Raw genomic sequence first — 27,371 nt, 5'->3', positions numbered from 1 at the left:
AAATTGTCACATCCCCCTCCCTTCTTTCACCAATAACTTTTGAACCCAACAGACAATTCAGAAGGCAGAGTCCTTAGTTTATGCAGGTTCATGAAGACCTTAGACAAAGAGGTCTTTGTCCAAAAAATCTAAAAAAAAAAGACAAATCACTTTTTCTCTCATGACAGTCTGGTGCATCAGTATAATCTATTGAACCTATAAGCCAGTCATCCTCCTCATGTAAGCCTCAAGAACAACCACTGCATTTTTTACCTCTTATGAATACAGCATTGTGTGTAAGCAGAGCAAAAAGGATCAGCAAAAACTAGGAAAATTACTGTGATCAAAATCTTTGAGGACCTAAGGTTACTGCAGTAGGTTGGCAGGACACAAATCCATAGGATACCAGGCTCAGTAATCCCACTGCTTATAATAAGCTTGTTATGTCATCCATTTGTTACCATTATTTTTACTTTGCATGTGCTCATATTGGTGATAAGCATTGTAACAGACAAGACAGAGAACTCTTCACTCACATCATCTGTCTCCAATAGCCCACTTTCTTCATACTCTGAAAAGAAGACCCATAAAATTCTATGTTCAGCTTGTAGCTAGTCATCATATTCCTCATCCATAAACAACTCCTTTAAAACAATCTAGATGTATCTAAAAATGTTTTATTCAAGTAGACTTCCCAATCCCCAAACCAGACTAAATGTTTTTAATACAGATTTGACCAAGACTCCAGTAACTACATGGTAAGCAATCCTTAAGTGGTTTTAAGCAGGCAGATTGAGTTTAAGCGTAGGTATAAAGCCGGAAGGAAGCTGTGCTAAATCCCTGATTTATACTTGCTCGGATCTGTTCTGCTACTCAAATTAATTTCCCAGTCACTAACATTCACACAAGTTTTGGCACAAAAGTTAGAGTAAACATGCATAAATAAGACCATACAAACGATGATAAAGAACATGTGCCTGCTGAATTTTTCAGCATCCATCCCATGAAACGAAAGAGTAGTGTTTTCTTAGGGTGTACTGCTTTAGTTAAAGACCTGAAATAAAGCACGTCCCACCCAATTTAAGGAAATACCTTCCATGTCTGCAGCCTCTCCTTCATCTTCCTCATCATCATCTTCACAAGATGCTGAGCATTCTGGTATTTTTATATTATCCTTTAGAAGTTAAATTGAAAACACTGCTTTAAAGACTGCTGCATCTACACAGCCTAACGGTCCAGTCAATACATACAGTGAACCAGAAAAGTAATTTCTGCAGTATTAAGAAGGACTATACTGAATTCAAATATTTGCTTATTAACCTGTTTCAATTAGTTTCAAAGTCCTAGTATGACAGTAAAAATTCTCCCTTGACTTTGTAATCTGGAATGATTTAATTCCTAAGCAAAGAAGAATAAACATGGTGTTAAACTTAAGCCTATAGCTTTTCTTCAGAAAGCCCACCTATCTCAAATGAAAGGCTATGACTAAACATGGAGGTCAAGATTTTGTATGTCCTAAGCCACAGCTAACTATGCAGCAGTTATTATAGAATCACAGAATATCTCAAGTTGGAAGGGACCCACAAGGACAATCGAATCCAGCTCCCTGCTTCTTGCGGGACTCCCTGAAACTAAATTGTATGACTGAAAGCATCATCCAGTTCCATGATTGTTTTTAAAATACAAGAGAGTCCCAAAAGTTTATCATATTTTGATATCGTTGTCTGAGGAAGCACAGTCCAACAGAAATGAATATGGCACAAGCCCTCAGCCAATTTTTTCTTTTGGGTGTTGTGGGCCCATGCGTAGCATCTGAAGCCAACAGACAACCCCAGTGAAATTCAGAAGGGGGAGGTCTCAATTTACACAGGTTTCATGAAAACTTTAGGGGAATACACCAAATAACGATTACAATTAGAAACTGCTCTAATTGTAAGCATCAGGTGGCTGATTTCCTCATTTGAAAAAAAAAGGAAAAAAAAAAAAAAGAAGACCAAAACCAGTAAGAAACTAATTTGTGAAGTGCTTTGGGAAACGGAATGTTAGCAGAGAAGGACTTGACCTTCTAGATTGGACTTGTTGTCCAAGAAATGAAGTACTGCAAAACTAGCAAATTTTTCTACATCTAATATATTAGAAGTGAAATCAAATTCATAACACACAACAGCAGTTACAAATCACATAACATTCTACAAGTATTGTGTTTTGCAGAAATAGTGATCACCTTTAGGTACTCCTCAGAGTGTTTCTTTCACCGTTATGTTACTGACCTGTACTGACTTGTGAAAAAGTAGTATTTTTACTACGTTCAGCACAGTCTGACTTGAAATACACGTACTCCACAGTTCGTCGTATCAACAGCATTTTGAGCTGTTTACAACTGTGCGGTACCATGTGGCAGCCCATTCTTTCCCCAAAATTTTTAGAATCCAAAGCTTTCTGCTTTGATGGTTTAAGAAACTCTTGTAGCATACAGACAGAACTCCACTTTAACAACCAACTCATCTTTAAAAGTATTCTGTGTCTCTGACTTTCTCTGCATTTCTTAAACATGTTAGCTAACATGATTCCAGTTCAAGTACTTCCAAATGTTCTGTTTCCTGAAGGCATAAGTTTCGGATTTGGCTCCTGCTGCAGAGTGACTTTTTGGAAATCTGCAGAAACTGATGACTCTGTAAGACAGATACACTTTTAGGACTTCTAAACTTGAGGGCACAAGCCAGTCATACAGGACCAAATGTGTTTAAACCCTGCCTGCAGTAGTTAAAGATTACAAAGAAATACTTTACATCCCTACATTATTTTTCCATATACAAATTTATTTACACTGGATCTCCGAACATTAGCTTCTTAAGACACAAAGGTGCAGTATCACTGTAAATAGAATTTCATTTTCAGTTTGTATGAGTTTGGCACAAGAGCACACTGGCTAAAACATTCTGAAGAGAACACTGCCTCAGTAAACACACAGTAATAAGGGGGGGCGGACTCTGAAGGTCGAGGTGTATATGCAACACACCTAGTGGTAAAGTATACTTTAATCTTTCACAGGCAGTACTAGATTACTGCAGGTAGGACTTCTGCTACCTTTAGGTCCTGTAATAAAGCAAAAGGAAAATTCAGGAACAAATACCTTATTATCTAGTGTGATCTCCTTAACTGCTTCTGTTGCACCCACTATACCTGTCAATCAAACAAGAAGTTTGCATTTAAAAAGATTTTCTTTGTTACAGAATAGTACAGAAAGAGGTTGCAAAGATTTCAGAAAGCAGCATGTGACCTTTCCAAGTTACATCTCACAATAATTTTGATATTTGAAGAACTGTTTATTTGCTATTGGTAGCATGCTTGGTGCTGGACATCCATAAATAAATCATACTAGTAACATGGAACAACAGCACAGCTCTTGCACGTCATTCAAATTTTGTTGATGGAACACCACAAAGTAATTTGGATTTTTATTTTCAGGAATTTTTGCATAAAAGTGAGTTCAGGATAGGCATTCACATCACAATAATGGAACCCCACTTCATAGGCAAGGCATGCATTTATGAATATTTCTGAGCATCTTGAAAGCAAGGTGTTCATGACAAAACATAATATAGCAGAACACTCAATGCTTTTAGTTGAGAGAAAGTGGGGGTAAAAACCATCCCTGTTAGCTTTCTAGTTTTACTGCAGCTCTCACCCAGTACTCTTTCCGATACATGACAAGATCCTGCTTTGACACAGTTCAGCTGAAAAGAAGTTAGATTATTATGGAGAATGAACCTGGAATCAAGTAACTGCTCATCTGAAATAACTATTCAAAGAAAAGGAATGCCAGTTGAATGCTGCTTGAAAACAACGCACTTCTAGTGGCTGTGATCATTTACATACATTTTTTCCTACCAGAAAAAGTGGTGTTATAAAGGACATCTATACAGATGGGGGGGAAACAGATGGGTTTTTAATCTCCTTTGACAGTGTTTGGGGAGCTGGCTAAGGTCTAGTCAGCGTTGCAGTTGTGCTACCACAGCCCAAACTAGTCAACCCTAAAAAGAAAAACTTGGCAGAGGAACCTGTCCACAGCAGGGAGGGAGAATGCATCCTTAACCTTAATTCAGGGATTAAGACAAAGCTATGTCAAATTATTTCTTTGGTGTGTGGTGTTCGATTATGAACTCTGATACACTGAAGAATTGTCAGTGATGAAAAACGTACATCTAAAGAAACCAAAGGCATCTTTTCCCACCCTTTTTCTCCCCAGCTTGGCTGAACTATTTAGGCAACTTCTTCCACATTACAGCAAAAAACTTACTGCACAGGAAGTAAAAACTGCACGGAGTACCTTCTAGGTTTGAAAATGTTGGAGAAAACATGATTGAAAGACAGAATTATATCAATTCATGATAGAACATCCAGAAACAGACTAGAACTAATAAAATTATTTTTTTGAAAAGAACAAAAAGATGTATAAGAGGTTGTGCTAGAAAAGCTAGAGACAGATTCATGTTAGCAGCAATTTTTAGACTTCTTTATAAACGCAAGCTCATCTGAGGACTTAGGGTAAAAAAGAATCATCACCCACACTCACCTCTGCATTTAACAGTATTTTCTTTCTTTGTTGTGCCTTTCTGCTTCCCCCAGTGATCTCAGATTCTAAGGTAATAGCTATTTTCTAATGATTCCCACACTTTTAGCTCAATCTAACAATCCAACAGAATGGGAAATACTAAAATAGAAGTCAGCTGAGGTCATCACTAAGAGAAAGATCTCAACCTGCTTCATAAGCAATCTACTAAAAAACCCAGAATTTTGCATAATCTTCAAACAAATAATGTAAACCCGCATTCTCTTCACAGGATCTCCCTACTAAGGAATGAGCCACTACACAGCTCATTTTTGAAATAGCTTCCTAGAACTTCAATACAAGAATACTGAAATAATTTATTGTCAACACCTCTAAAAAGTAGCTTGTTTCAGGCATATACAGCCATACAGTGAAACATCTGAGCAGTTATGCACCAATCAAGTGGTTAAGTGGCAACATAACCTATTTCTTTCATATCAGATACCAGTACACAGCCATATACAAGAAAGATTTTACCTTCTAAGAGTGGAAACCGAAAATCTTTCAGATTACCAAATGCAAAGACTGAAGCAAGACTTTGAATACCTGCATTGTGAAAAGTGTCTACCCATCCCCCATCACCATCATCTTCTTCTATAATTGCTTCCTGCTCATCTGAGTACTCCATCTGCTTACACCTTTTGTAGCACGGCACTGCAAAAAATTGCAAAACAAAATGAATGCAGTCATTCCTATACAAAACCAGACTGGAGCAAGAAATTATCCTACAAGACCTTCTGAAACGTGGTAGTCTCACTTCCTTATTTAAGGAATCCTAAAGCTGACAAGTGCAAAGGCATGAACTTAAAAAAAAACATTGATGTGATGTACCAGACTGTTTATTTCATATACAGTACACTACTCGCAGTGGCCTTAAAAACTCATTCTTCCATTATCCATTAAAGCACGCTCATCCAAACTCTTAAGGATTAGAAAAGAATTAACTTCTCATTTGCTAACAACTGGAGACAACCTATCAGTTTTCTTCACATTGCTCAACAACTTTTAGTTTAAGTCCAACTTTGCCTGGATTAGCATCTGTTTACTGAACTGATTTGTCTTTAGAATTCTGCTAAAAGTTTGCATCAGCCATTTATGCGATATATTAGGTATTTTGAATTATAAATTAACATCTAGAGGTTCAGAACAGGTTAGAATTAATATCCTATTCAGAATTATTTCAGTCATGTGCATTACAGAGCCGTTCAAGCAAAGATTTATACAAAGTTTTCAGAAAATAGTCAAAGAAAGAATGCAGATCTGATTAAGACAAAACAAACATTTTCCAACATTGTAAACAATGATTATGTAAAAAATGCTCCTTTTCTACTAGCGTGGAGGAAAGAAAACCTGCTGCATGAAGTGCAGAATTTTTAAATTGCTCTTAGACCTTTCACAAAGGGAGGAGAGTGGTGTGAAAGTGACGTTCTCCAAAGACTTCCACAATGAGGTTTGTAGGATGCTTCCTGGCCTCACCTGTAGCCCACAACTTTTTACTCAGGCGGTAGTGCCAATGCATGACTATCAGCAGAAAACACATTATTTTGAAACGTGATCTAGAAGGATCAGAGAAATGAGGGACCCTGGAAGTAGGGGGACAAGAGAAACAACATAGAACACTTGGCCATCCAGCCATCAGGACCATCTTAGGAAAGTCTGTCCAACACTACTGTAAGCATTTTCACATGATAGTGCACTGCATGACTCCAACAGCCAGCAAGTTAAATCCAAGTATAAAGTACAACCCACTGCAGCTAAAAATCTCCCCAGGCTGTTCTTAGTACTAAAGCTTCATCCGATGGCATTATCTTTGACACATTTTGATACAAGATCTTTTCAGAAAATTATTTCTCCATGGTTGTGTCAAGATGTTAGCCTTCTCATCCATTAAAAAGGTAGTCACCACAAGTATTATATATACACAACCATAAAGCTGATCAAAATTTTATTTAAAAATTTATTTCATATTATTGTTATTGACAGGGATAGTAACATTAATTACATATCTGAACTAGAAGTATCAGTGTCACCTTGCAAGACATTTCTGAAACACTTCAATAGCCTAGGTTTTCCAAAAGAAAGAGCAAAATAAATATATTTTCCTTTTTGACACTGAATATGAGTTGAAGGACAGGAGAAAGGCAAGACAGACAAGGAGGTTTATAATGTTTAAACTTCATTTCTACTTCATCAAGGCAAACTGTATTATGAGTATAAAGCCCTGCTAACAACTGGTCTAAGGAAAAGATTTTAGATATGCATGAAAAACTTTTTTAATATTGCAAAGCCAAAGCAACCAAAGTACAAGATATTTATTTCCCCTGTCACTACAGACAATCAGTAGAGTTAGCAGCACAGCCAACCATGCTATCAACACTAAGAACACGTATTTAAACTTCAGCCTTACCATTTTTAGTTACCAAAAACTGTTTGTCTGTTGGCAGATAAGCCTTGACTTTTAGTTCTTCTCCTGAAGCCCTGTAAAATGAAGAGAACCAATAAAGGGTTGAGAATTTGATGATCTGCAAACAAAAGAAACCTTCTATTTTCAGTGTATATCAGGAACATTTTATATACTTGACCTGTTCTCAGAATCCATTCGCTATGACTTTACTCCTCCCTATACAAAGACTTCGATATAGGTATGGGGTCAGAAAGGTGGGTCATCCCTAAACCATGGAGTCTGGGGTCAAAACTATTCCCTGCTTCAAAAACTACTTTCACTTTGAAATGGCCAAGCAAAGATGGGTTGACAGAAAAATCTAGTCTATATGAAACTTTGTAGGATCAGCAACAACATAGTCCCAAATGTCTGAAGAAAACAACTTCAGAAAAAGCAAGAAATAGACCTCTATAGATATAAAACCTGCCCATAGTCACTAGAACTCAAGTAATCTTTGACTCACATTACTCAAGCATTTGCTTTCACCTTCAGCAGTTTTTGGTTTGAAAAGAGAGTAACATTCTAAATAGCCTGTTCCAAACTGCTGGCACATAGACCAGACTCAACATGTTTTCTCTGAAGGAGACAGTAAAAGGGCAAGAAACAATGATTCAAGCATAATAACTCCTCCTTCAGCAATTCATGGCCCAGTATAGAGCCAAGAACCTTGATGACACCAGCTGCACAGGCAATGCCCATCTAGGCACTGATTAGTTTTATAATGCAAGACACCAGTAAAACATGAGGAAGCACCTTATTTGCATCCTTATTGTACATGAAAGATAAGGGATTTCCAAGGGCCAGCACTGCACAAAGTGATCTGATGTGGGCTAACTTGAACGTACTTAACAAATGCTTGTCTAAAATACACCAATTACAACTACTTCCTATCAATTCCAGCTGCACACAGCCTTTGGCCTTTGCTTTTTCAATCATCAGTCACCAAGGCAAGTGTAGGTACACATGCTGCTACTGCAGGTAAGCAATGAAAGCATTCACAGTATGCACCAGCTTATTTCCTTTAAAACCCTAGGAAAATGAACAAACAAAAAATCCCCAAACAAATTCTCATCTCAACTACTGCTACACAGAGTAATATATAAGTCCTGCCTGACTTAAAGATAGCTTCATCAGAAAAACAGCAGAAGTTCTACTGGAAGAGTCCATGGATTATTCTGAACACGACAACTGTACAGCTGCATCCAACAGAAACACATAAAAGCATAGCTAGGGATGCTAGCTTTCTACAGTTCTTTTGTTTTTACTTACCATTGCCAAGTAGGACAGTGGTGAACTAAGTGATCTCCAGCGGCAACAAACTGTTAAGACAGGAAAAAACCTACAGTTAAATATGGTATAAGGAAATAATTTCCATTTTTTATCAATATTAGTATTTCAGTTGCACATCCCTTTGAGAGATTAACTATGTAACTAACAACTGTTTATATGACTGATGCTTTAACTCCATTTCTCAGCTAACCATGAAAACCCAAAGACTAAATCAACTTCACCTGAAGGAAATGCATACTAAGCACAACAGCCAATTCAGATAAAAGTTTAAAAAGCTGTGGTGTTACTATCAGTCTTGTAACAAGCAAAAAAGTTTCTAGACCCAGTAACATTGTTTACTTTGTGATGAAGAAACTCTTTTTATTTGCCATCTTCAAAGTTTAAGAAAGTCAATGAAGATCTTAATGTAAAAAAATATGTCATTCTCTTTCAGTGTTCAAAACAATCTTGCAGCAAGAAGAAAAGTGTGACTGACACCAATTCATTGAATCGGAGAGAGAACTGCAACAGAGGAATAAACAGTATACCTTTTAAGTGATAACCAGTACTATAATAGTTCACCACTGATGTTAACTTAATATGGATAACCATGTACTTAGTACATTTAAAAACCCTATGTATAACTTTGTTCTGAAGAAATAGCTTTAAAAAATCTTCACTGTACTTGTTCTAAGTATGAGAGATAAAGGCTTTTATAAAATTACATCACTATTTCAAAGTGATATTGGAAAACGCATGCTAGACTTGTGTACAAACTCAAAACTCCACCCAGCAAAGTCTAACCCACTGAGCTTATTTTTTGTCCACATAAATTGAGGAAGGCAAGCCTGCACTTAAGAGAAGTGATCTGTGTGGTCTTTGCACCAGTTACTTTTGTAAATGAGGTGCACATCAATTGCTACAGCTGTTTTCTTGCCTTAAAATGCCAGTTTATAACAACATACCCCCAAGCTGACCAAAAGCTCCTGTAATGTGACACAACAGGCTTGCAGCGTGTCAGCCATTTTCTCACCATGTCCTCCAAAGCGAGGCGTATCAGCGTAGTGGAAAACTCCACAACATGCACTGCACATGGATTAACAGGTTTAATCTCTGCAAAGTGCTTGCTTTCACCCGTTTTCCAACAGAAGTCTCTAGCAAAAGTGAAGTCTTCACTTTAAGGAAAACAGTAATCCCTTCCAATACGTATGGAAATTTTAAAACTCATTAGCCTTTATGTAATAATAAATAACACATGAAACTCCAGAATTATTTAAAGTTTTCTGTTCAAGGAACTGGAACACTGTGGCACCACTGCTAAAATATATTATTAAAGATGAAAAAAATCTTTGTGTTTACTTTGTAGGTCTAACAGATGCAAAAATGTAAAACAATACTTGAAATTTTATTTGCATTTTCTTCCACCTAGGTAGCAAAATTATCTAGCTGGTTTCATTTTCTGTTTCACAAGCACTAATGCTATCTCACACCTGAATCAATATTGCAGAAGTGGCAAGAGAACAACTTCTATTTCTGGGAAGAATTATTTTCAATATATTACGCCTATGCTTTATATACATAAAATTAAACCCGTTGTTATCTTTCTGAGGTATTAACTATTAAGAACTCATGACAGGTGAGAATTTGTTGCAATTAAATCAAGTACACATATATGAAAAGAGGGAGTAGGTGTTGAGTTTGATTAATGAGTCATCTTTAGCCTTATTGCTAATTGATTCATCTTCGTAGGCACGCCACAGGAGCCCCACAATGTCTGTAAAACAGTCAGCGTCTCAGACTAAAATACAGTTGAATTGAGATTCATTACCCTAGAAATCCAAACTCATTCGAAGATAACATCCTAAAATCATTATCGATGACTTTCAACTCTTCTTTAGCAATCATGACTCTATAAAGATGAAAATCATCAGGAAAGAGGAAAGACTGTCAAAGGGACAATCAGCAGATCCACATTCCAGTCTCACCTAAACTTAACAAAAAACAAATCTTGCTGTTTTTCTAACTTTTCTAAGTTAGGAAACACTTTTCTAAGTGTTTCCCTTGACTACTGCTTTGAAGGATCCAATTTCTTCATCCTATCAGCATCTAACTTTATACAGAGAACACAGGCCATTCACATTCTTAACAGTGTTTAAATGGTGCAGACTTTAACACAACATACTGTGGTTCTTGCCATGTTCAACAGAAAGTACCTTTTCTTCCAGTACTACTGCAAAATTTTCTCCCATAGGTCAAGAAGGGATTAAGCATTAGTAGAACATTTGTCTAGACTTTCACTGTTATACGTGTTTTATATACAATATAATTACAAACATATTATATAATATATAAGCATTTCTATACACACACACATCTGTATGGTTATCAGAACAGCAGAACACACGTTGCTAAGCCTGTTTTTCTAGGCACTACTCTTCTGGATCATAGAAAGCACGAGTTCTTGCTTGCCATGCAACATAACAAAAAAATGCTAGGTACCAACGTTAGGAAAAAGTGCTTCTGTCCACCTTATCTACCTGCATCAGTCATCATTTGTTCCATCTTTTTCCATCTCATCTTCACATTTGTGCATTCAGTCTCATTTTTCTTTCATTCTACCTAACAGTCTTAATATTGTTTTCTCATACCTCTGTAAAGACAATGTATTTTCAGAACAGCAGCACTTTAATAAGAGAAAAAGCAGAACAGGGAAGTCAAAACAGCACTGCACAATCAGTGTTTTTACTATTCTAGAAAAAACATCTGTTTATTTCTCTTCCCATCAGACTCCTTAAAAAACTACAACTGCTTGGCTGCAATCCAAAATACAACCAGCCTGAAGCAGCCTATAGAGAAGAGGAGGGAAAAAATAATAATTACTAGATATGTGGTGTGGACAAGCACATGTAATAATTTAGCCAGAGCCTTGGAAGGGACCAAAAGAGAAGTAAGCAAAGACTATTCCCAAGATACAAGTTCCCCTTTGAGTTGGTTATGGAAGAGACTTCTGAAATTGATATATTCCTGTTCTAGTCCTGAACTTCCAAGACACAAAACAGAGCTATTGACCCAGCACGAGCTTCCTCACAAGCTTCTCACAGCATAATACAGGAAAAAAGCATCCCACATTCAGATGTCAAGTATCATCTCAAGAGGAATTCTGTTTATCTACTTCATCTATAGAGTAAAAAGGCCATTTAGAACTTCCACTTTGTGGAAACTGTGCCAAGAAGCAATAATTAGCTGGCAAAGACATGAACTGCTTGAGATTAACACAGTCATTTTGAGTAAATTTTATCATTACTTTCAAAATATATTTCAACGTTTCTAAATACTTACTTCTTCTGGTGTAATTACTCCAGTTTCTTTAAACTTGGACTCCTGCAATAAAGAAAGTTTAGAAATTTTGACAACTGCTGACAAATCAAAGTACCCCACTTTACTGGTAAGACAAACATCTGCTCTGGTTTTGACTTGAAACTAGCTCTGTCCACAGTGATCTGTGAATCTGCTTGGAGGCAACCACTAGCAGGGCTGAGAGGCAGCTTACTTCCATAACCTATAATGCAAGGCTCAGCAAAATTACTTGTAGCAGAATGTGGGATATGATGAAAAAAGATCACAAAGTATTTTATTTTTTTTTTTCTAGTCAATTATATCAGTAATGAAGAAAAGATCCCTGGCACTGAATATTACATTTGCCAGTAAGAGACAAATTGGAATTAGTGTTTCTCACAGTCAGGACTTTGGGACTAGTTTAGGCACTGAACAGCACTGCAATGCATCGGTATGATGCTTTGCAGTTAAGAAAGGCCATGAAATGAATGACCAAACTGACTTTTGTCTGTGGTAGGAAAAGTTATGTAGAAAGTCTTTAGTTTTAGCTTTTTTTTATATAGTAATTTCTGTGCTTTTATTATGCATCCCATGGAAACAGTTCTGATTGTCTTATATTGTCATGTTTTTTAATGGACGACAGAATTGATGGCAAGCAGCAACATGACTTATTTCTGCACGGAGAGATTAAGTACTTCTGCATTAAAGACAACAGTTATGAAGTTTAAGGATACAATATCTTTTAGCATATTTAAATACAGAATAAGTGTATTGTGTTTCAGACTTCTGTTTCTGTTTGGTTTTTCATTTCAGAAAAATCTCAAGCACCAAGGAAACCTACTGTTCCTCAGCATTAGAGCTACCTAAGAAGGGCTTTTGAAAAAGGATAAAATTTCAACCATGGCATAGCTGACTTTTCAAGTTTATGCATCATCAATTACTGAATAACTTCTTTCCCTAAAGAACTCATGATTTTTTTTCTATCAAGACTAAAAGCAGGAACTGTAAAGTACCTCACTTTTAGCTACAACTTCACCTTATTCAACCATTAAGAAACCATTAAAGAAAACCAGCCACTGCTTGACTTGGTTATTGATGCTTTGCCCTGGTGTATGCTATCACTCGTGCTATGTACAAGGAAATAAGCACACCTGTTTCATACTGATTACTTCCTTTCTCCCTCATTTCTAAAGATGACATTTAAGAACAAGATCAAGAAAAGCAAACCAGCAGTTGTATAAATACCATAACATCACTATACGCTATTTAACAGAAACCAAAGAAACTCAAACAACCCTAATTTTGCAATTTGAATTGCTGTAAAACTGAGAATTCTCAATAACACACTATGCAACACTACAGTGGAGACAACTTACTATTTAACTGCAAAATTAACTACAAGCTGTAGGCAACATGAACAAACTTGTGTTTCTGGAATTACACAAAGAAAAACATACAAAATATCCACTCTCTGTTCCCTGAGGGTAAATAATGCACTTTTTCATCTCTGTATATTCTGTAGTAGGTAAATCAGCGAGACACAGGTCTAGTTTCTTTCCTAAGTTACCAAATTGGAGAATTTATTTCAATCCCTTTAAAGGGAACACATACACATAATATTACCACCTCCCATTTGTGGAAGTTCTACTCTGCCTTCTCCCAGTAGAACACCTGGGCACAAGAATTCCTCCACTATTACACCAGCTGTGCAACAGCAACTGTACTATGGTAAACAGGTCACTTCACCTTTCCACCCCACAGCTTCACTGCATCCCATATATGTCACATTGGTGGGCAACTCTAGAAAGGTCACTATCCAGGTAAGGGCGTACTATATACCACAGAGGGACAAGTTCAATTAATAATTAAGTATCCCTGTCTTCTGCCCAAAGATCTAAAGCTGCAGAGTACAAGGTATATAGAAAGTCACACCATAAAACCACAGGCAGAGAGGCTACTGTTATAAACGATTACAGTAGAAGTATTTTTTCAAAAACATGGAAAAATGTGAAAATCAGTAGTGAAAGAACTGCTGACAAGTTAAGCATTCACACACAAAGGTGGGTTTTACATAAAAAAGCATTTGTAAATAGGAGGCGTAAGATGGGATGTAGTCTAACAACTGCAGGAAAACACTTAAGATTTGTTTCCACCTAAATAAGCAACAACAGGAATCATAACAGATATGCTGTCCACCTTTACAAGGAGGCTATTACAATTCACTCTCAAGAACTAAACAGCCCATTTCTACTATTCGCAATTACTTTAACGCAGAGGCTTGTATTAATATAGTAACACCGATACAGAAATAAGCTATGCTACATAATTTTAGACCTGCTCACATAATGAAAATTATCCCCTCAAGGGGAATCGATTTTGGGTGAAAACAGTCAATAAATCAAATTGTGTGATGCTAATTGCTATACAACACTGTACATTGTCACTTCTGTATGCACGCAGTGCCCGTCTGCCATTCCGGATTTGCAAACCTGAACCTGACTTCCTCCCAATTGCCACATTAACGAAGAATGAACTCTGATGAAACCAGACCAAGTGCAGCAGTGATAGAATCAGAACTGGTTTCAACATACAAGGCAACACCTAGCACCATCTTTCCTGCCTTGACAGACTGTTACGGAGCCCAACATTGGACTAAACGAACTCAATGGGACTTTTAGAGAGATAGTCCATAGCCTAAGGGAATAATAACCGTACGTTTCTATCAAAAGACTGGGAAAGTGATGGTGTGTTGGAAAGCGTAGCCTGACATAAATGGTATGGAATAAGGGGTGGATATCGTCCTGGTTTCAGATGGGATGGAGTTAATTTTCAGTTACTGGTACAATGTTGTGATTTGGATTTAGTATGAGAACGATGCTGATAACACACTGATGTTTTTAGTCGTTGTTAAGTAATGTTTATACTAAGTCAAGGACTTTTCAGTTTCTCAGGCCCTGGGTCTTATGTCAGCTGAAGAAGTTGCACTCTTACCCAAAATAACCATTGCAACGCATTCCTGAAACCAGGCTTAAGCCTATCAGTACACGAGCACCTTTGGATTTCCATTCCTGGTCACACAACCAGTTAAAGTTTAGCCCCTTTAACAGAAAACAGCAACAAATAAGTTATTCCTGGAGCAGCAGGACCAGCAACACCTGGTGTCCGAAGGCCTGCACGTCCCAGGTGAGTGCTCCCACCTCCGCTGGGCGGTGAGCTCCGAGTCACCCTCCCTCCACCCCGCACGCCCCGGCGCAGGACGAGGGCCGATGGCTCCGCCGCCACAGCCTCCCCCGGGGCCGGGAGTAAGCGCCGCACTCCCGGAGACCCCCCGCCGGCTGCGTAAAGCCGCCGCAACGGGAGCTCCTAGGGCCCAGACGAGGAACTAAGCCTCCGCCACCGGCCGCCTTCCGGCGAGGCGGAGCGAGCCCCGGGGAGGCCGGGCGCCCCTCACAGCCCACCGGTGCGGCAGGGCAATGCCGGCGCAGGCGGGAGCAGCCATAACAAGCCAGCGGCCGCACTGCGGGCGACACCCGGCGGGGGGTGGGGGGGTGGGGAACGGGACGCCGGGGCCGCTTCAACGTTACCCGCGACGCCGGCGGCTCAGTGCTTCGCGGCCGCCCCTCCGCAAGAGCGGGCGCGTCCTCCCCGTCCCTGTCGCCCCCCCGCCCTTAACAACTCCAGCGCCTCAGGGGGCGCGCGCCTCCCCTCACTTCACGCCGCCCCCCGCCAGGCACCTTGAGCACGGGGGTGAGGTACTCGGCCACCTCCAGGGCCTTCCCCTTCACCGTGTTGATGACGTTCTGCATGCTGCCGGCAGGCCCCACCAAGAGGACAGCCGCCTCCCCCGCCCCTCGGATAACGATCTCCGCGGCGGCGGCCGCCCCGGCAGCACAGCACCGCCCCCCTCCCCTCCCCTCCCCTCCCCAGCGGGTCACATGACAGCGCCCCCCCCCGCCCTTCCCTGGGCTTTTTCCGTCTCCGCCCACCCCATGTCGCGCACCGGTGACGGCGGCGATGCGCCTGCGCGGGGGCGGGCCCGGGCCAGCGGCGGCCCTAACGCCCCGGGGCGCGTGCGCGCGACGAGGCGGGAAGGTGCTGGGGGGGCTCTTCGTCCGCATGCGCGCCGCGCCGGCCGTGGGGAGCGGGGGGGTGGGTGGAGCCGTGGTCACGTGGGCGGGGCGGTGGCGGCGGCCGGTTGTCAAAGAGAATGAGGGGGCGCGCGGGGCCGCGCTGGGCGGCCAGCCAGGGGGCGCGCGCTGCCGGGCGGGAGGGCCCCGCCCCGCCAGGTGAGGCCGGTGGGGAGGAGGGGGCGCGGCCGCGGCGCCGGTTGCGGTGCGGCGGGGGAAGCGGAGGGGCTGGCGGAGGGGCCTGGTGGTGGGCGCTGGGGGCGTGCAGCGGCGGTGAGGGGGGAGCGCGGTGCCGCGGCCTCCCGGGACCCCCCTTGTGCCCGCTGTGCTTGGCCGTGGCGCTTGAGCCCCGGGCCGCTGCCGCCCGGCTCACCGTGCGCGGCCCCGCCTCCGCTCTCCGCCGCAACCTGAGGTAGCGACGTGGCAGCCGGCGCTCGGCAGCGCCGGGCGGGTGTTCCTGCAGCGCGGGGGGCGCTCGGTGGCGCTTACCGGCCGCGCTGCCGCCGCCAGGTGGGTGCTGGGCCTGTGGCCCCTCGGGGCCCGCGGAGCCGCCGCTCGGGGCCTGGCTCGAAGGGGGAACCGGGGGAACGGCGCGAGCTGCGGCAGCCGTTAACGCACGCCCCGCCGGCAGCCGCCCCAAGGGGCTCCCCAGCCCCCCCCGGCGCTGGCCGGCTGGTAGCTGGCTCTTCAGGCCTGGGAGCCCGTTAACGGGTCGGTGAGGCGTAACGGCAGCGCTGGAGGTAGCTCTGCCCCCGGCCATCCCTGCTCCTCCCCTGCCTCCTGGGCACGGGCCCGTGCTGAGTAACCGCCAGGTGACCTCCGAGATGCTGCGCTCGCTCTACAGCTGCAAAACTTTTCCTTGCTGCAATTGGGAACAAAGCCACTTATAAAACTATTACAGAAAAATAATATTGTATCTTGATTAATCCTTTAAACTAATCAGTGTTCCATAGGTGCAGTCTTCTGACAAACTGGCCTCTGTGCCGTCTTTTGGGTTGCTGTGTGTACGTTGTTTATCCCCCTTTACTGGTTCTCATAGTGTCCTTCTCTTTCTCTCCTAATTTTATTTAAACAGAAGCAACCCACGCACCCCCCAACCACTGCAGAATGAGATTATGGCTTGTAATCTAAGCATCTTTGTATAAAATAACACAAAGCAGGGAAATACACACATTTCACCTTGTTTAATCAGTTTTTGGAAGCACTGCTTACAATGTATTTTTTGATTTTGTCATCCAAAGGGCATTGACAGTAAGACAGCAGAATGAAGACCAAGTGCTGTAATCGATTTGTGTTTTGCTCCAAGACAACCATCTATACCTTTCTGCTCGGAGGGGTGTTTATTGTGTTGGGGTCAAGTCGAATCCTCCTGATGAAGTATTCCGCCAATGAAGGTGCTGTTGGGCAATAAACGTCATGTACCTTGAATAAGAAGGAGTTTGTGTGGAGTGAAATGGATACTCAAGAGCCTAGTTCTCCACCTGTGGAGCTCCCGGCATAAATATTCTATTATGTAAACAGCGATGTGTATTTTTATATTGGAAAAATTTCTGTATAGTCACTGGTCTAACATAAAGCTATGATCTGGGTTGCAAGGTGTATGATCCCTGTGGAGATTCACCCTTAAAAGATGTAGTGAATTATTTTATAGCTGATTTTCAAAAACTAAATTGTTGTGTAAGTACTATTGATGGTACATGTCTTGACCGAAATATTTGTCTTGCAACAGGCTTAGGAGGAAAGTGGTATCATAGTGGGTGTGCTGTAACTGGCTGGTATTACTGCTTCTCCTTTTGCCAAGTTTTAGCAAAGTATGCTAACAAAGATACAGTCCTGGAAGAAGGCTGCGTCATCTGGAAGCTGGTTTTTGTGAGGGGAAAAAATGGCATATTGCTGTTTGGGGAAAACATTCCCATTTTTTTAAATTTCTTTAAAACATAGATGTTCTTGAGTTATTCCAAAAAGTTCTGCGGTAAGCCAATGGTTTGGGACTGTGAAAGAGACCAAATAAGGAAAGACTTCAACCCGGAAAGGAGGCTGTTCAGGAAGCTGTATATCATAAAAATTGGAATATTTATAATGAAAGTGCTGGCATAACCTTTTGCATTTATGGAAAATGGCTAAAATTGGGACTGGGGGTGTGTGTTAAAATAATTTATTGCTCTAATTATGGATGCAGGAGACAGGATCTGATTGTGTGCTTTCTATGATTTGCTGAATCCCACAGATAATAAATACGATTACCTTCCTACAACAGTGAACATATGTTCTGAAGTAGTAAAACTGGTCCTGTGTGTGGTATTGGCACTATGGGTTAAGAAAAAGGGTGAGTACCTATGTTTAAAATAACTAAAATGTGTTGGCTTAAGATTTTCTTTACTTCAGATCTCTTTTTTTGGTGGGTTTTTTTTGGTGGGTAGGCGGGTGGGGGCATTTTGGGTTTTTTTAATGATGGATTTACATACATGTAGTAGTATGGAGTAGGTCCTGATAGTAAGTTTCACTGGAATTGTCCTCCATGCAGAGTTATAACTATACTTTTATAACTCTACTTTGCACTGTAAATTCAGGTGTTCTTGAGTTGCGTGTGTGCAGTAGCTGAAGTGGAGACAGGTAAGTTGAATTAGAAAGTGTAACAAAGTTTAACATTTTCAGAATTTTAATATGGTATCATGCAAGGATAATAGGAATCACCTTGCTGAAGTCATGACCGAACATAAGCTTATAAATTGCTCTAACTCAAGGATTGGCCGTTATTGGCCTCTGTTCTGACTGCTTTTATTTAAAAACACTGCCACCTTCTACTGAAGAGGCTTTGTGTGTGTTTAGTGGTATTTGAGTCAGAAGCAACAATGTTAGAATTCAATGTTAGAATTCAAGTTAGCTTTGTTGTGAAGACAAATCTTGGGGCTGTTGTTCAGAGAAAGCAGTGCCAGGCTTCACTAGCTACTGGTTTTGCATTGCAGGCCGTTTTTTCTTTCTTGGACTTTCTGTCCTGATGTAGAAAGGATGAGAGGTTTACTTCATAGTATTTTAAAATGGTAGAGAACAGACGCTGACATTGGAAGAGGGTGTAAGGCACTGGAGACTCATGTTAAATTGAACTGCTGGTTTTGTTGGCTTCTCCACATTGATGGCTGCAGCTCTGGCTAGCTGATGAAATTTTCACCTCTACCATTTAGTACAGACATACCTAAGACAGTAAATGTATTCAGTCAGTGTGTGCCATCCTTGGCTACTGCTGAGTACGTTTTCTGGTTTTCTTCTCTGCCCCCTCCCCAACTTTTTTCTTCCAGATGTCTGAGTTTCGCTGAACTCAGTGTGTCGGTGGTTCAGAAGACTATTAGATAACATTGTGTAGTCTTAAACCTGTGCTAACAAAGTACTTCTGTCACCAGCTGTAGAGTAGTCTAAGGTTTATCACAGCCTTCCTCGTCATGCGTGTGGCCTCAATACCTAAGTAAATATCGTTCTTTGTGCTTGTCCTTTCTTTCATCCTTCTTCCAATATGTTTTAGTTTTACCCAGGTTATGTGCTGTGTGCTGCAGATACTGAGTTCTGGATTATTTTGCGTTTCTGACATTACTGGCTGTCTTTGGGGTGCTATATACACAGATCTGCTTCTGTGTCGTTTTTTCAGTTTGAGATTTGACTGATAATCATCAGAAGATAATAGTAATGATGTTGCTATTGTGTGGGGACTTCAGGGTGCTTTTTGGTCCTCAAAGAATGGTTGGTAATTGATTGGTTTTTTGCTCCCAGCGGACGAATATTCTGATGGGGGTAATATGATGTTTTCTCTGCTGAAGCAAGGAGGTAAATGCCTGTACATGCAGGATTGCTGCTCTAGTTGTGTTTTCTGCCCTAGGTTTGTCCTCTATGGTGTCAGAGGACTGTGGTACCTTAGTTTTTTCAGTCCAGCGGTGTTCCTAAAAACAGAACAGTGGTACCTATTCTGTTACAAGGGAATGGGCTTTTGATACGACAAAAAATATCTTTCTTATTGATTTCTTTTCCTTGTAGAGGGTTGTTTGGATCATCCCTTTGAATGTCTTTCCTGGAAGAATTTTTGTAATTCCATGAAATGGTCAATTCCTGCCTTTCTTTACTTTTTGGATAACTTGATTGTCTTCTACGTACTGTCCTACCTCCAGCCAGTAAGTATACATACACTGAGTAAAGTATCTTCCGATATCTTAGTGGTTGGTAACATTGCCCTTAGACTATCTGCAGTTGTAACGCTGGCAAGGCAAGATTTACAGGTAAAAGAATGATCTGTTAACTGACCAGCCAGACTTTTCCATACTCTTGCCCACTAGTCAGTATTGTACAGCTCTCAGTAGAGGACATTGTCTGTGTATTTTCTCCATCTGAATTGACTTAGAAATAGGCTGAATTGCTTAAGTACTAGGCAGGTTTTTAGTGCTTTTCCCTCCTTTGGTTTCTTCAACTCTGTATTTGTCTTTTAATGCATTTGCTTATCTCGCTAGTATTTGACATGCACTTTTCTGTGCAGCTTCTACCACTCTGTGTGGCTTCACATAATGACTTGTTTTCCTCTCACACTGACTCCAAAGAAAAGTGAATAAATGTTACCCCACAAATGGAGGAAGTGTAACAGGAACTGTGGAGAGGAGGAAGAAAACTCTGACTCTTAATTTTTACATTTGTTTGTAGTTATGTTTAAGCACAAAATTTAATTGGTACTTTCTTCTAGGTACTTTCATCCTTTTGGATGAATCTGCATATGCTCAGTAAATAGTACAGTTCTTGTGCTTTCTTTTATTTTCATGCTAGGATAATTTTTGGTTCAGAATCTGTGTTTGAAGTTACATGGAAACAGATGGTTAGTGCTTGCTATAAAATACTGTGGCTGCCCCTGTTTGACATTAAAATTAAATATAAATGTTTCCGTTACTTCTCTTTTTTTAATTTGTCTTTGAAATATTGTCCTTTTAGGTGTACATTTCTGTCAGGGACAGATGAGTGTCTGGAATAGGACCTGTCTGGAAAAAATCTAATTAAATCAAGAGTCAGATATCTTAAAATAACATGCATGGGAGCTTGGTTCCGTGGTTTGCCATGTGTGGGTTTTTTGTTTGATTGGGTTTTTTTACTTCAGGAAGGAAATTCAGCTTAAACAATATTGCTTTCTTAAGCAACTTGATTTGGCTCAGTTAAAGTAATCTTTTGTAATATGCATAGGTTTTATATTTTACACACACACCCTGTCTCTCTCCCCTCAGGACCTATGTGCTCTGAGATTCTTCTTTTTTAGAACTCTTAGCACCTTACACCTTTTAACTGGATATATTTTATAAGGATTAGCTGAAATTCTAACATTATGGTAAACAAGTGCTAAAAGAGATAACTAAAATACCTGTAAGACAGAATACCTGGACAGTGTAGGAGACCATGTAAGTGTAAAGGCAGAGGGGCAAGATGCTTGAAAGAAGGCAGCCACACCTGACTGAACTGGCTTCATGTGACTTAAAAAACTAAGCTTGGGACTAAGTAGTACCTGGGTGAGCAGTTGCTTGAAGTGTGGAATTGCTTTGGTGAGACTTTTCTCTTGAAGCTTCAGCTATAACTATGGATACTTTTCAGTGGCTAACATTTTGTAGTGGTAAGATTTGACTTTGTAGAGACTTTGTGACATGTGAAATAGTGGCACAATGATCTTTGGTAAATTTTTGTCTTACTCCTCCTCATCTAAGGCAGAAGTCCCTTGAGGCTTTGGAGAACAAAACAGACTCAAAATTAGTTCCTTGTAACTGTCCTGCTATATATTTTGATTGTGTTATGTTACCAGAGATGTTGGATGGGGGGCTTTGACTGTAAAGCAAAACCAGAGTATACACAGAACACTTGTACATTTTGCACCAAGCCTCTTTTTTCTAGAGTGGTGTCTGCCAGATTCACTTGTTTGTTCAGTATTTTTCTCCTTCCACAGTGTTCACCTAACACAGATATTTATTGAGTTGTAAACTTGCAAGTTAGAAAATTAAGCTGTGTTTTCTTAGGCAGATGTCTCGTGTCAATTTTCAGCTTACCTGAGGCCTTGTGTTGTGTTTCATGAGATATATTAATCATGAGATAGTATGTTGGAATAGAGTGGAACTAAGATAATGGAAAAGAAAGAGCCTGTGCTTTTCCTCTGGTAAATGAAAACGGCTCTGCTGTGCAGAATTGGGAATGTGGAAGTACAGATGAAAAAGCTCAAGATAAAGTCTGTGTTTTACATTTCTGAGTCCATATGTGGTTTTGTGTAAAATTGTCTAAAAAAGTGACCTCACTCTAAGGCTGAGTTGGAGAAAAGACTAAAGATGCTTAGATTTTTTTGTATGTGTACCGACTACACAAGGCATCCCTGAATGACACACATTTTCAGAAACACCCCCACCTCCTCCCCAAAAGAACCTTTTTTCCCCAATGGTCCTGGTAGATTCTGATCTTTAATGGTAACTGCAGTGCCTAAAAGAGCCTTTTCTTGGTTCAGTGTCCCAGTATGGAGCGTCTAAAACAGAGACCAAAAGGACAGTCCTTGCCACAAGGAGTTTGCAGCTTGGCCGTGGCCATGGATTAGGGCACTGTCATTATTATACAGCTATTCCCAAATTAGACAGGAACTTCAGGGTTGTGTTCAGTTATACTTTAAAATAGTTTAATTTTTTTTGTATAGTTGCAGTCTTGAAAATTCAAGCTGAGTACCTGCTTACCTTTGATAAATGATGCAGAAAATGCATTTGGCATACAAGAAGTTTTATTATCTGCAAGTACCTTGTGCAAATCTGGAATTTCATGAATGCTGCAAGCTGGCACTGCAGCGAGAAGCAGCCTTGCCTTCTCCTATTCTTTTCTTTTTTCATTTTGAAGCAGCTTCCTCCTTTGTGCTGATGCAGCTCTTTTTGCAGCTGACTGGTCAACCTGGCTGGGGAACTGATCTGACAGAAAACTACACCGTTTTCTTTTTTGTTAAGTAAGTTTTCCGCTGGGTTGGTTTCTTCACATCTTTGTTTCAGTGCAGCTTTCCCCACTACAGTGGAACTTCGGCTCTGTGGTTTACCTGACATTCTGAAATGGACTTGAATGTTGTTTTAGGGGCGTGTTGTTCTACCGCTTGGGTAAGGAAGAAAGTTCAATATCAGGATGATGCTTTTCACTCTGGCACCTTGCTGAACGGTGAACTCTTCAAGTTGGTGGGCTTTTGACAGCCATACTATGTCTGGAGTATAACTTTGTTCCCCTCCTCCTCTTTCTAGGCAATGGCTGTACTCTTCTCAAATTTTGTCATTATAACAACGGCTCTTCTCTTCAGAATAGTGCTAAAGTAAGTAGTGTTTACTAAAGTAAATGAAATTTTATATCTTCCTAGCATTGATGAAGAAGTTAAGCTACATTCTTTCTCTTTGTTTGATGGGAACAGTAATTCTCTTTTCTTGTGGCTATACCAACTTGGAGAGACGGCTTTGTTTTCTACATCTGAAGATGCAGGAAATAATAGTTTATTGGGATTCCTTACGTATCTCCACATGTTTGGTCAGCTGTAATAGAACAACTGAAATCATGATTATATAGTTGTTGGATGGTCAGAATTAAGGTTTGGGTACTTTCCTTTGAACATTAAATCTCACATGTCATGATTAGCAGTATTTCTTTACAGTCTGCTGTAATTCTTAATTGAATGTGAATGTCATCTAACAAGAGGGGGTATTTAAGAGGGAAAGATAGTGGTGTCTTTGGTAATGTTGTGCTAGCCCTGATGTGTTTCTGGTCAACTGCACAGTAAGTTTTAAAAAGTGATTGTATGTCTGTTACTCATGTGACAAAAGCCAGACGCTCTGTCATATATGTTCAGCTTCACCTGATTTGTGCTCTGTGTGGTATGATTTAGATTCAGAAAAGACTGACAGGGGAATGATATGACTCAAAAAGTCACTTGTGTTGAACATGGAGCAAAGATGCCTTTCCTACAGGTGTTAATATACCAAAACAGTGTCTGATAGTCTGACTTGAAATGCTTTTTCTCATTTGTTTAGTTTTATGTTTCCTGTGATGTCACAGTTTACTTAATCATCCAAATTTTTGATTTTCCCCAAGTTAAAGAGGCTTGGATTGAGTGAAAAAATAGTATAAATCATTCTAACGGTCTTATAAATTATGTTCGTAGATTTATATAATTTACCATCATAAAATACTAGAAAAGGGCACGAAATCATGGGGGAAAAGTGAAATGTAGTGAGAGTTTACCCAAGACAGAGAGTACTTATTTGAATGTCTGTGATTTCTTTTTATCCATCAGACCTGTGTTCAGATGGAGACAACGCTTGCTTTTAAGTTGTTAGTATCTAGAATTAACACAATCTTGAAAGACTTCCCTTAAATTGTCTCTACAGATTACTCCATTTTGTATTTCTGTGATTTCTAGCCTGGCCCCCCTTTGCCATAGCAAAGCATGCTGCATTTTGGCATTTTAGTCTTGATTCTAAAAACACAAGATTTTTCTTTGCATCTGTTTCTTTACCCTGTGGCATGATGTCTTTCATGTGTTTTATAGAGCTTGTTCTCCTGTAATTTAATTTGTGCCACTGTGTTTCTGAAGTTGGTGGCTTTTTTTGTCTACTCCTAGGCGAAAACTCTCTTGGGTACAGTGGGCATCTCTGGTGATTTTATTCCTGTCCATCGTTGCCCTGACTCTAGGAACTGGAGGCCATCAGCAAAGCTTGGCTGTACACGGATTCCATCACAGTATGTTTTTTAGTCCATCTAACCACTGCCTTCTCTATACCGGACCCGAGGAAGCATGCTTGGAAAAGGGCAACTGTGTAGCACCAAGTTTCCTTCACAGCTTCCAGTGGAATGTCACCAGTACCATGGCAGGAGCATTGAAGCCTCTCCGCCTCAGCCTGGGCCATCTGCTTATTCTAGTGCAGTGCTTCATTTCTGCACTGGCTAACATCTACAATGAAAAGATCTTGAAAGATGGGGATCAGCATGCTGAAAGCATCTTCATGCAGAACAGCAAGCTCTATGCGTTTGGGGTGCTGTTCAATGGGCTTATGCTGGGGTTGCGGGACAAGGACCGGAGGCAGATAGGGAACTGCGGCTTCTTTTATGGGCACAACATCTTCTCGGTGGCTCTCATATTTGTCACAGCTTTCCTGGGGCTGTCTGTAGCCTTCATCTTGAAGTTCCGAGACAATATGTTCCATGTTATGACTGCTCAGATCACCACTGTTATCATCACCACCGTCTCTTTCATCATCTTTGACTTCAGGCCTTCTCTAGAGTTCTTTTTGGAAGCTCCTGTGGTGCTTCTCTCCATATTCATCTATAATGCCAGTAAACCAAGAGGCCTGGAATATGCCACTCTGCGGGAAAGGGGCAAACTCGTCAAAGGAGATGCATGGGAGAGGTCAAGTGGGGTAAGGCTTTTCAGTTCTTGCCACCTCTGGTTTCTCGTTTGTTTCACCTCCATTTACACCATGGAATGTTTGGAAGATTCATTTTACATGACCGGATTCATCCCTGAAACACAAAACCCCCTGGGTATTTCTCAAAATCTTTTACATTGATTGGGTGTTGCTTTGCATATTCCACTTTTTCAGCTCATGAAGCTTAAGTAAGCATTGCTTTCCTGCTGTGACTATAGACAGTTCCACAAGTGATGTTACGTTTGTACAAATCCTTCCTTGAAACCTTTATAACCAAAATACGCCACTGGGTATCCAGAAATTGAAGCCTGGGAAGTAATTGTACTTAAGTAGAATGGATAAATCTGTGTAGCCGAGCCTATATCATGAAGGAGTTGGTAGATTTGATGTTAAGTTCTTTCAGCCTTAACAGTCAAAGATACCTGAAGACCAAAAGGTAGTGTTTAAACATAGAGTTTTAACACGTTTTTTTCTTACAAAACGTTGCCCCCAGGCCTGTTAGTGTGTTTTGTTTTAATCTGAATAGTAATCTAGTTAACCAGAGCATGGCAGGCTTGCTCTTTGATATGTCATTCAGCTGAGCCCAGCAGTCAGTCTGTCGGGGAAGGGTTCATGTCTGTATTTTTAATATGCGTGTACAGCTGTTTTCTGTAATACGTGTCGCAACCAGAAGAGAGTGCTGTCTCCATGTATTGCCAAGAAACGTTAAACTTGGAAGAGATGTTTTCCAGAAATTGCACCTGGTGCCTTTTCAGGTTGTGTTTAATAAGAAGTAAATAACACAAAGTCATATATTTTTGGTGTACCAGGCGTTATCTATTTTAGCGCTTACATTGAGCAGCTGTAGTAAAAACAAATAACACTATGTGGGCAAGCTTCCTGATGAAGGAATAGGCTAGGGAGCGAGTCACTGGAAAATGGTAAAGATACAGGGGATGTTTTTTATAAGCATATATATCCTAGAGCAAGATTACAACACATTGATAAGAGATTTAAAATAAAATGTCTTGTTTTATGTAAATGATGCCTTCAACATTTTTTTTTTATTTTTTTGGTATTAATAACAATGCTCACATTGTTCTCTTTTGCTTCTGGTTCCTGTAGGATGGAGAAGAATTTGAGAGATTGAACAAACCAAGCAGTGACATCGATACAGATGAAGAGTCCCTCTAGCACAAGGCTGGCTCAGGGGAGTGCTTATTACTCTTAGTAAGAGAACGTTCATATTTTATTAACATAGAGAAGGGTTATTTTTCCCCACTTGTGGAGCAATTGAGACTATTTTGGTGCTGGATGTTAGAGGTGGATGAGGAAAACATTCAAGCTATATGTATGGAGAGTTGTATTCCCTCTTCCTATCCATGTAAATCAGGAGTTCAAAATCTGCTGAAAGAGATAATATTTGTAACTGATGAAAACAAGAACAGGCTTGGACCCTGGACTCGGTAGTCTGGATGATGTTCTACGTTGTGGAAGGCAGCCCTGGACTATAACCATATGTCTTTCACCACTTCGGTTGACTGTCTGATGTCACTGCAACTTTGTGTATGAATTCCTTGGTTAGCAAAGCAGAGATAATACAGTTCTCCACCTTGCAGAAGTGGTATGAGTGTTGATTAATGTTTCTGTTGCATCTTCCAATGTACAAATGGTCCAGTAAGTTTTCTTTTCAGGACTTATGATGTTACTAATAACCTCATAAATAATGGGGCATATTGACTGGTTTATTGTATTTTGGCAATTCAGATTGACATATCTGTGGCTGAGTAGAAGAGTCCTTCTGAACCAACCTCATCAAATTTTCACTTAAGAATGTATAAAAAATCAATAATTTGTGTTAAGGGTATGTTGATCTGTCGAGCAGATTTGAGTTTGAATGGTCTTAATTCTGTCTTCATTTGTGTTTGTACATCCGTGTAACTCTGTACTGACTCCTATGGAGTCCTTTCTTTCTGATTTTCTCTGATGTGACTGAGAGCAGAACAGATTTTACTGGCTTCAGCCACTAGATCTCCTCACATTTTCAGTGTGAGACTGTTGTGTGCCTGTCTTCCAGTGTGTGGGGAAATGGAAATTTGGCATGCCTTTGTAGCAAATAGTGAATTTTACATGCAATTTATGTGGCCTAAATTTGAAAGAGCTTGAATAAAACAAAAGTGTGTTACACAGCA

The 27,371-nt window shown here is 40.5% G+C and overlaps 2 protein-coding genes across 7 annotated transcripts in view; one reads left to right on the top strand and one right to left on the bottom strand.

The window, feature by feature from the left end:
- ATG3 (autophagy related 3) overlaps positions 1–15,532 on the bottom strand; it is a 26,537-nt gene extending 11,005 nt beyond the window's left edge. For 2 of the 3 annotated variants that reach the window (XR_008732381.1, XM_055711312.1), the window contains exons 1-8: positions 15,374–15,531; positions 11,643–11,684; positions 8,304–8,353; positions 6,999–7,069; positions 5,138–5,245; positions 3,113–3,162; positions 1,072–1,153; positions 516–550 (exon numbers count right to left, since the gene is read on the bottom strand). Coding sequence is in view for 2 of the 3 variants with exons in the window: in XM_055711312.1 (XP_055567287.1) it covers positions 516–550; positions 1,072–1,153; positions 3,113–3,162; positions 5,138–5,245; positions 6,999–7,069; positions 8,304–8,353; positions 11,643–11,684; positions 15,374–15,445 (510 nt within the window). In the remaining variant the exon portion in view is untranslated. Of the gene's footprint in view, positions 1–515; positions 551–1,071; positions 1,154–3,112; positions 3,163–5,137; positions 5,246–6,998; positions 7,070–8,303; positions 8,354–11,642; positions 11,685–15,373 lie in introns of all 3 variants that reach the window. The other variant, XM_055711314.1, reaches the window with a different exon arrangement.
- SLC35A5 (solute carrier family 35 member A5) lies at positions 14,800–27,371 on the top strand. Of its 4 annotated transcripts, none has more exons than XM_005433352.4 (7): positions 14,800–14,822; positions 17,008–17,160; positions 17,994–18,092; positions 19,790–19,923; positions 23,029–23,096; positions 24,396–25,191; positions 26,305–27,371. In XM_005433352.4, exons 2-7 carry the CDS (start codon positions 17,031–17,033, stop codon positions 26,371–26,373), a joined length of 1,296 nt encoding a protein of 431 aa, XP_005433409.1. In that variant the 5' UTR covers positions 14,800–14,822; positions 17,008–17,030; the 3' UTR covers positions 26,374–27,371. The 4 variants fall into 4 exon arrangements, with proteins under 4 accessions (XP_005433409.1, XP_055567284.1, XP_055567285.1 ...); XM_055711309.1 differs by lacking the exon at positions 14,800–14,822 and adding an exon at positions 15,780–15,925; XM_055711310.1 differs by lacking the exon at positions 14,800–14,822 and adding an exon at positions 16,081–16,276.

This window comes from Falco cherrug, chromosome 5 (assembly GCF_023634085.1).
Source record: "Falco cherrug isolate bFalChe1 chromosome 5, bFalChe1.pri, whole genome shotgun sequence".
In the NCBI taxonomy this organism is placed as follows: Eukaryota; Metazoa; Chordata; class Aves; order Falconiformes; family Falconidae; genus Falco; species Falco cherrug.
Note: the sequence above shows the minus strand (reverse complement) of the source record. Positions and strands in the feature narration are given on the sequence as shown.

What these genes read in the sequence shown, in the direction of transcription:
- SLC35A5 (XM_005433352.4), top strand. Translation starts at nt 17,031, where the DNA reads ATGAAGACCAAGTGCTGTAATCGATTTGTGTTTTGCTCCAAGACAACC. An exon ending in GAAGTATTCCGCCAATGAAG is followed by an intron (nt 17,161 to 17,993) that starts GTGCTGTTGGGC and finishes TGAATCCCACAG; the next exon opens with ATAATAAATACGATTACCTT. An exon ending in CATGGGAGAGGTCAAGTGGG is followed by an intron (nt 25,192 to 26,304) that starts GTAAGGCTTTTC and finishes TGGTTCCTGTAG; the next exon opens with GATGGAGAAGAATTTGAGAG.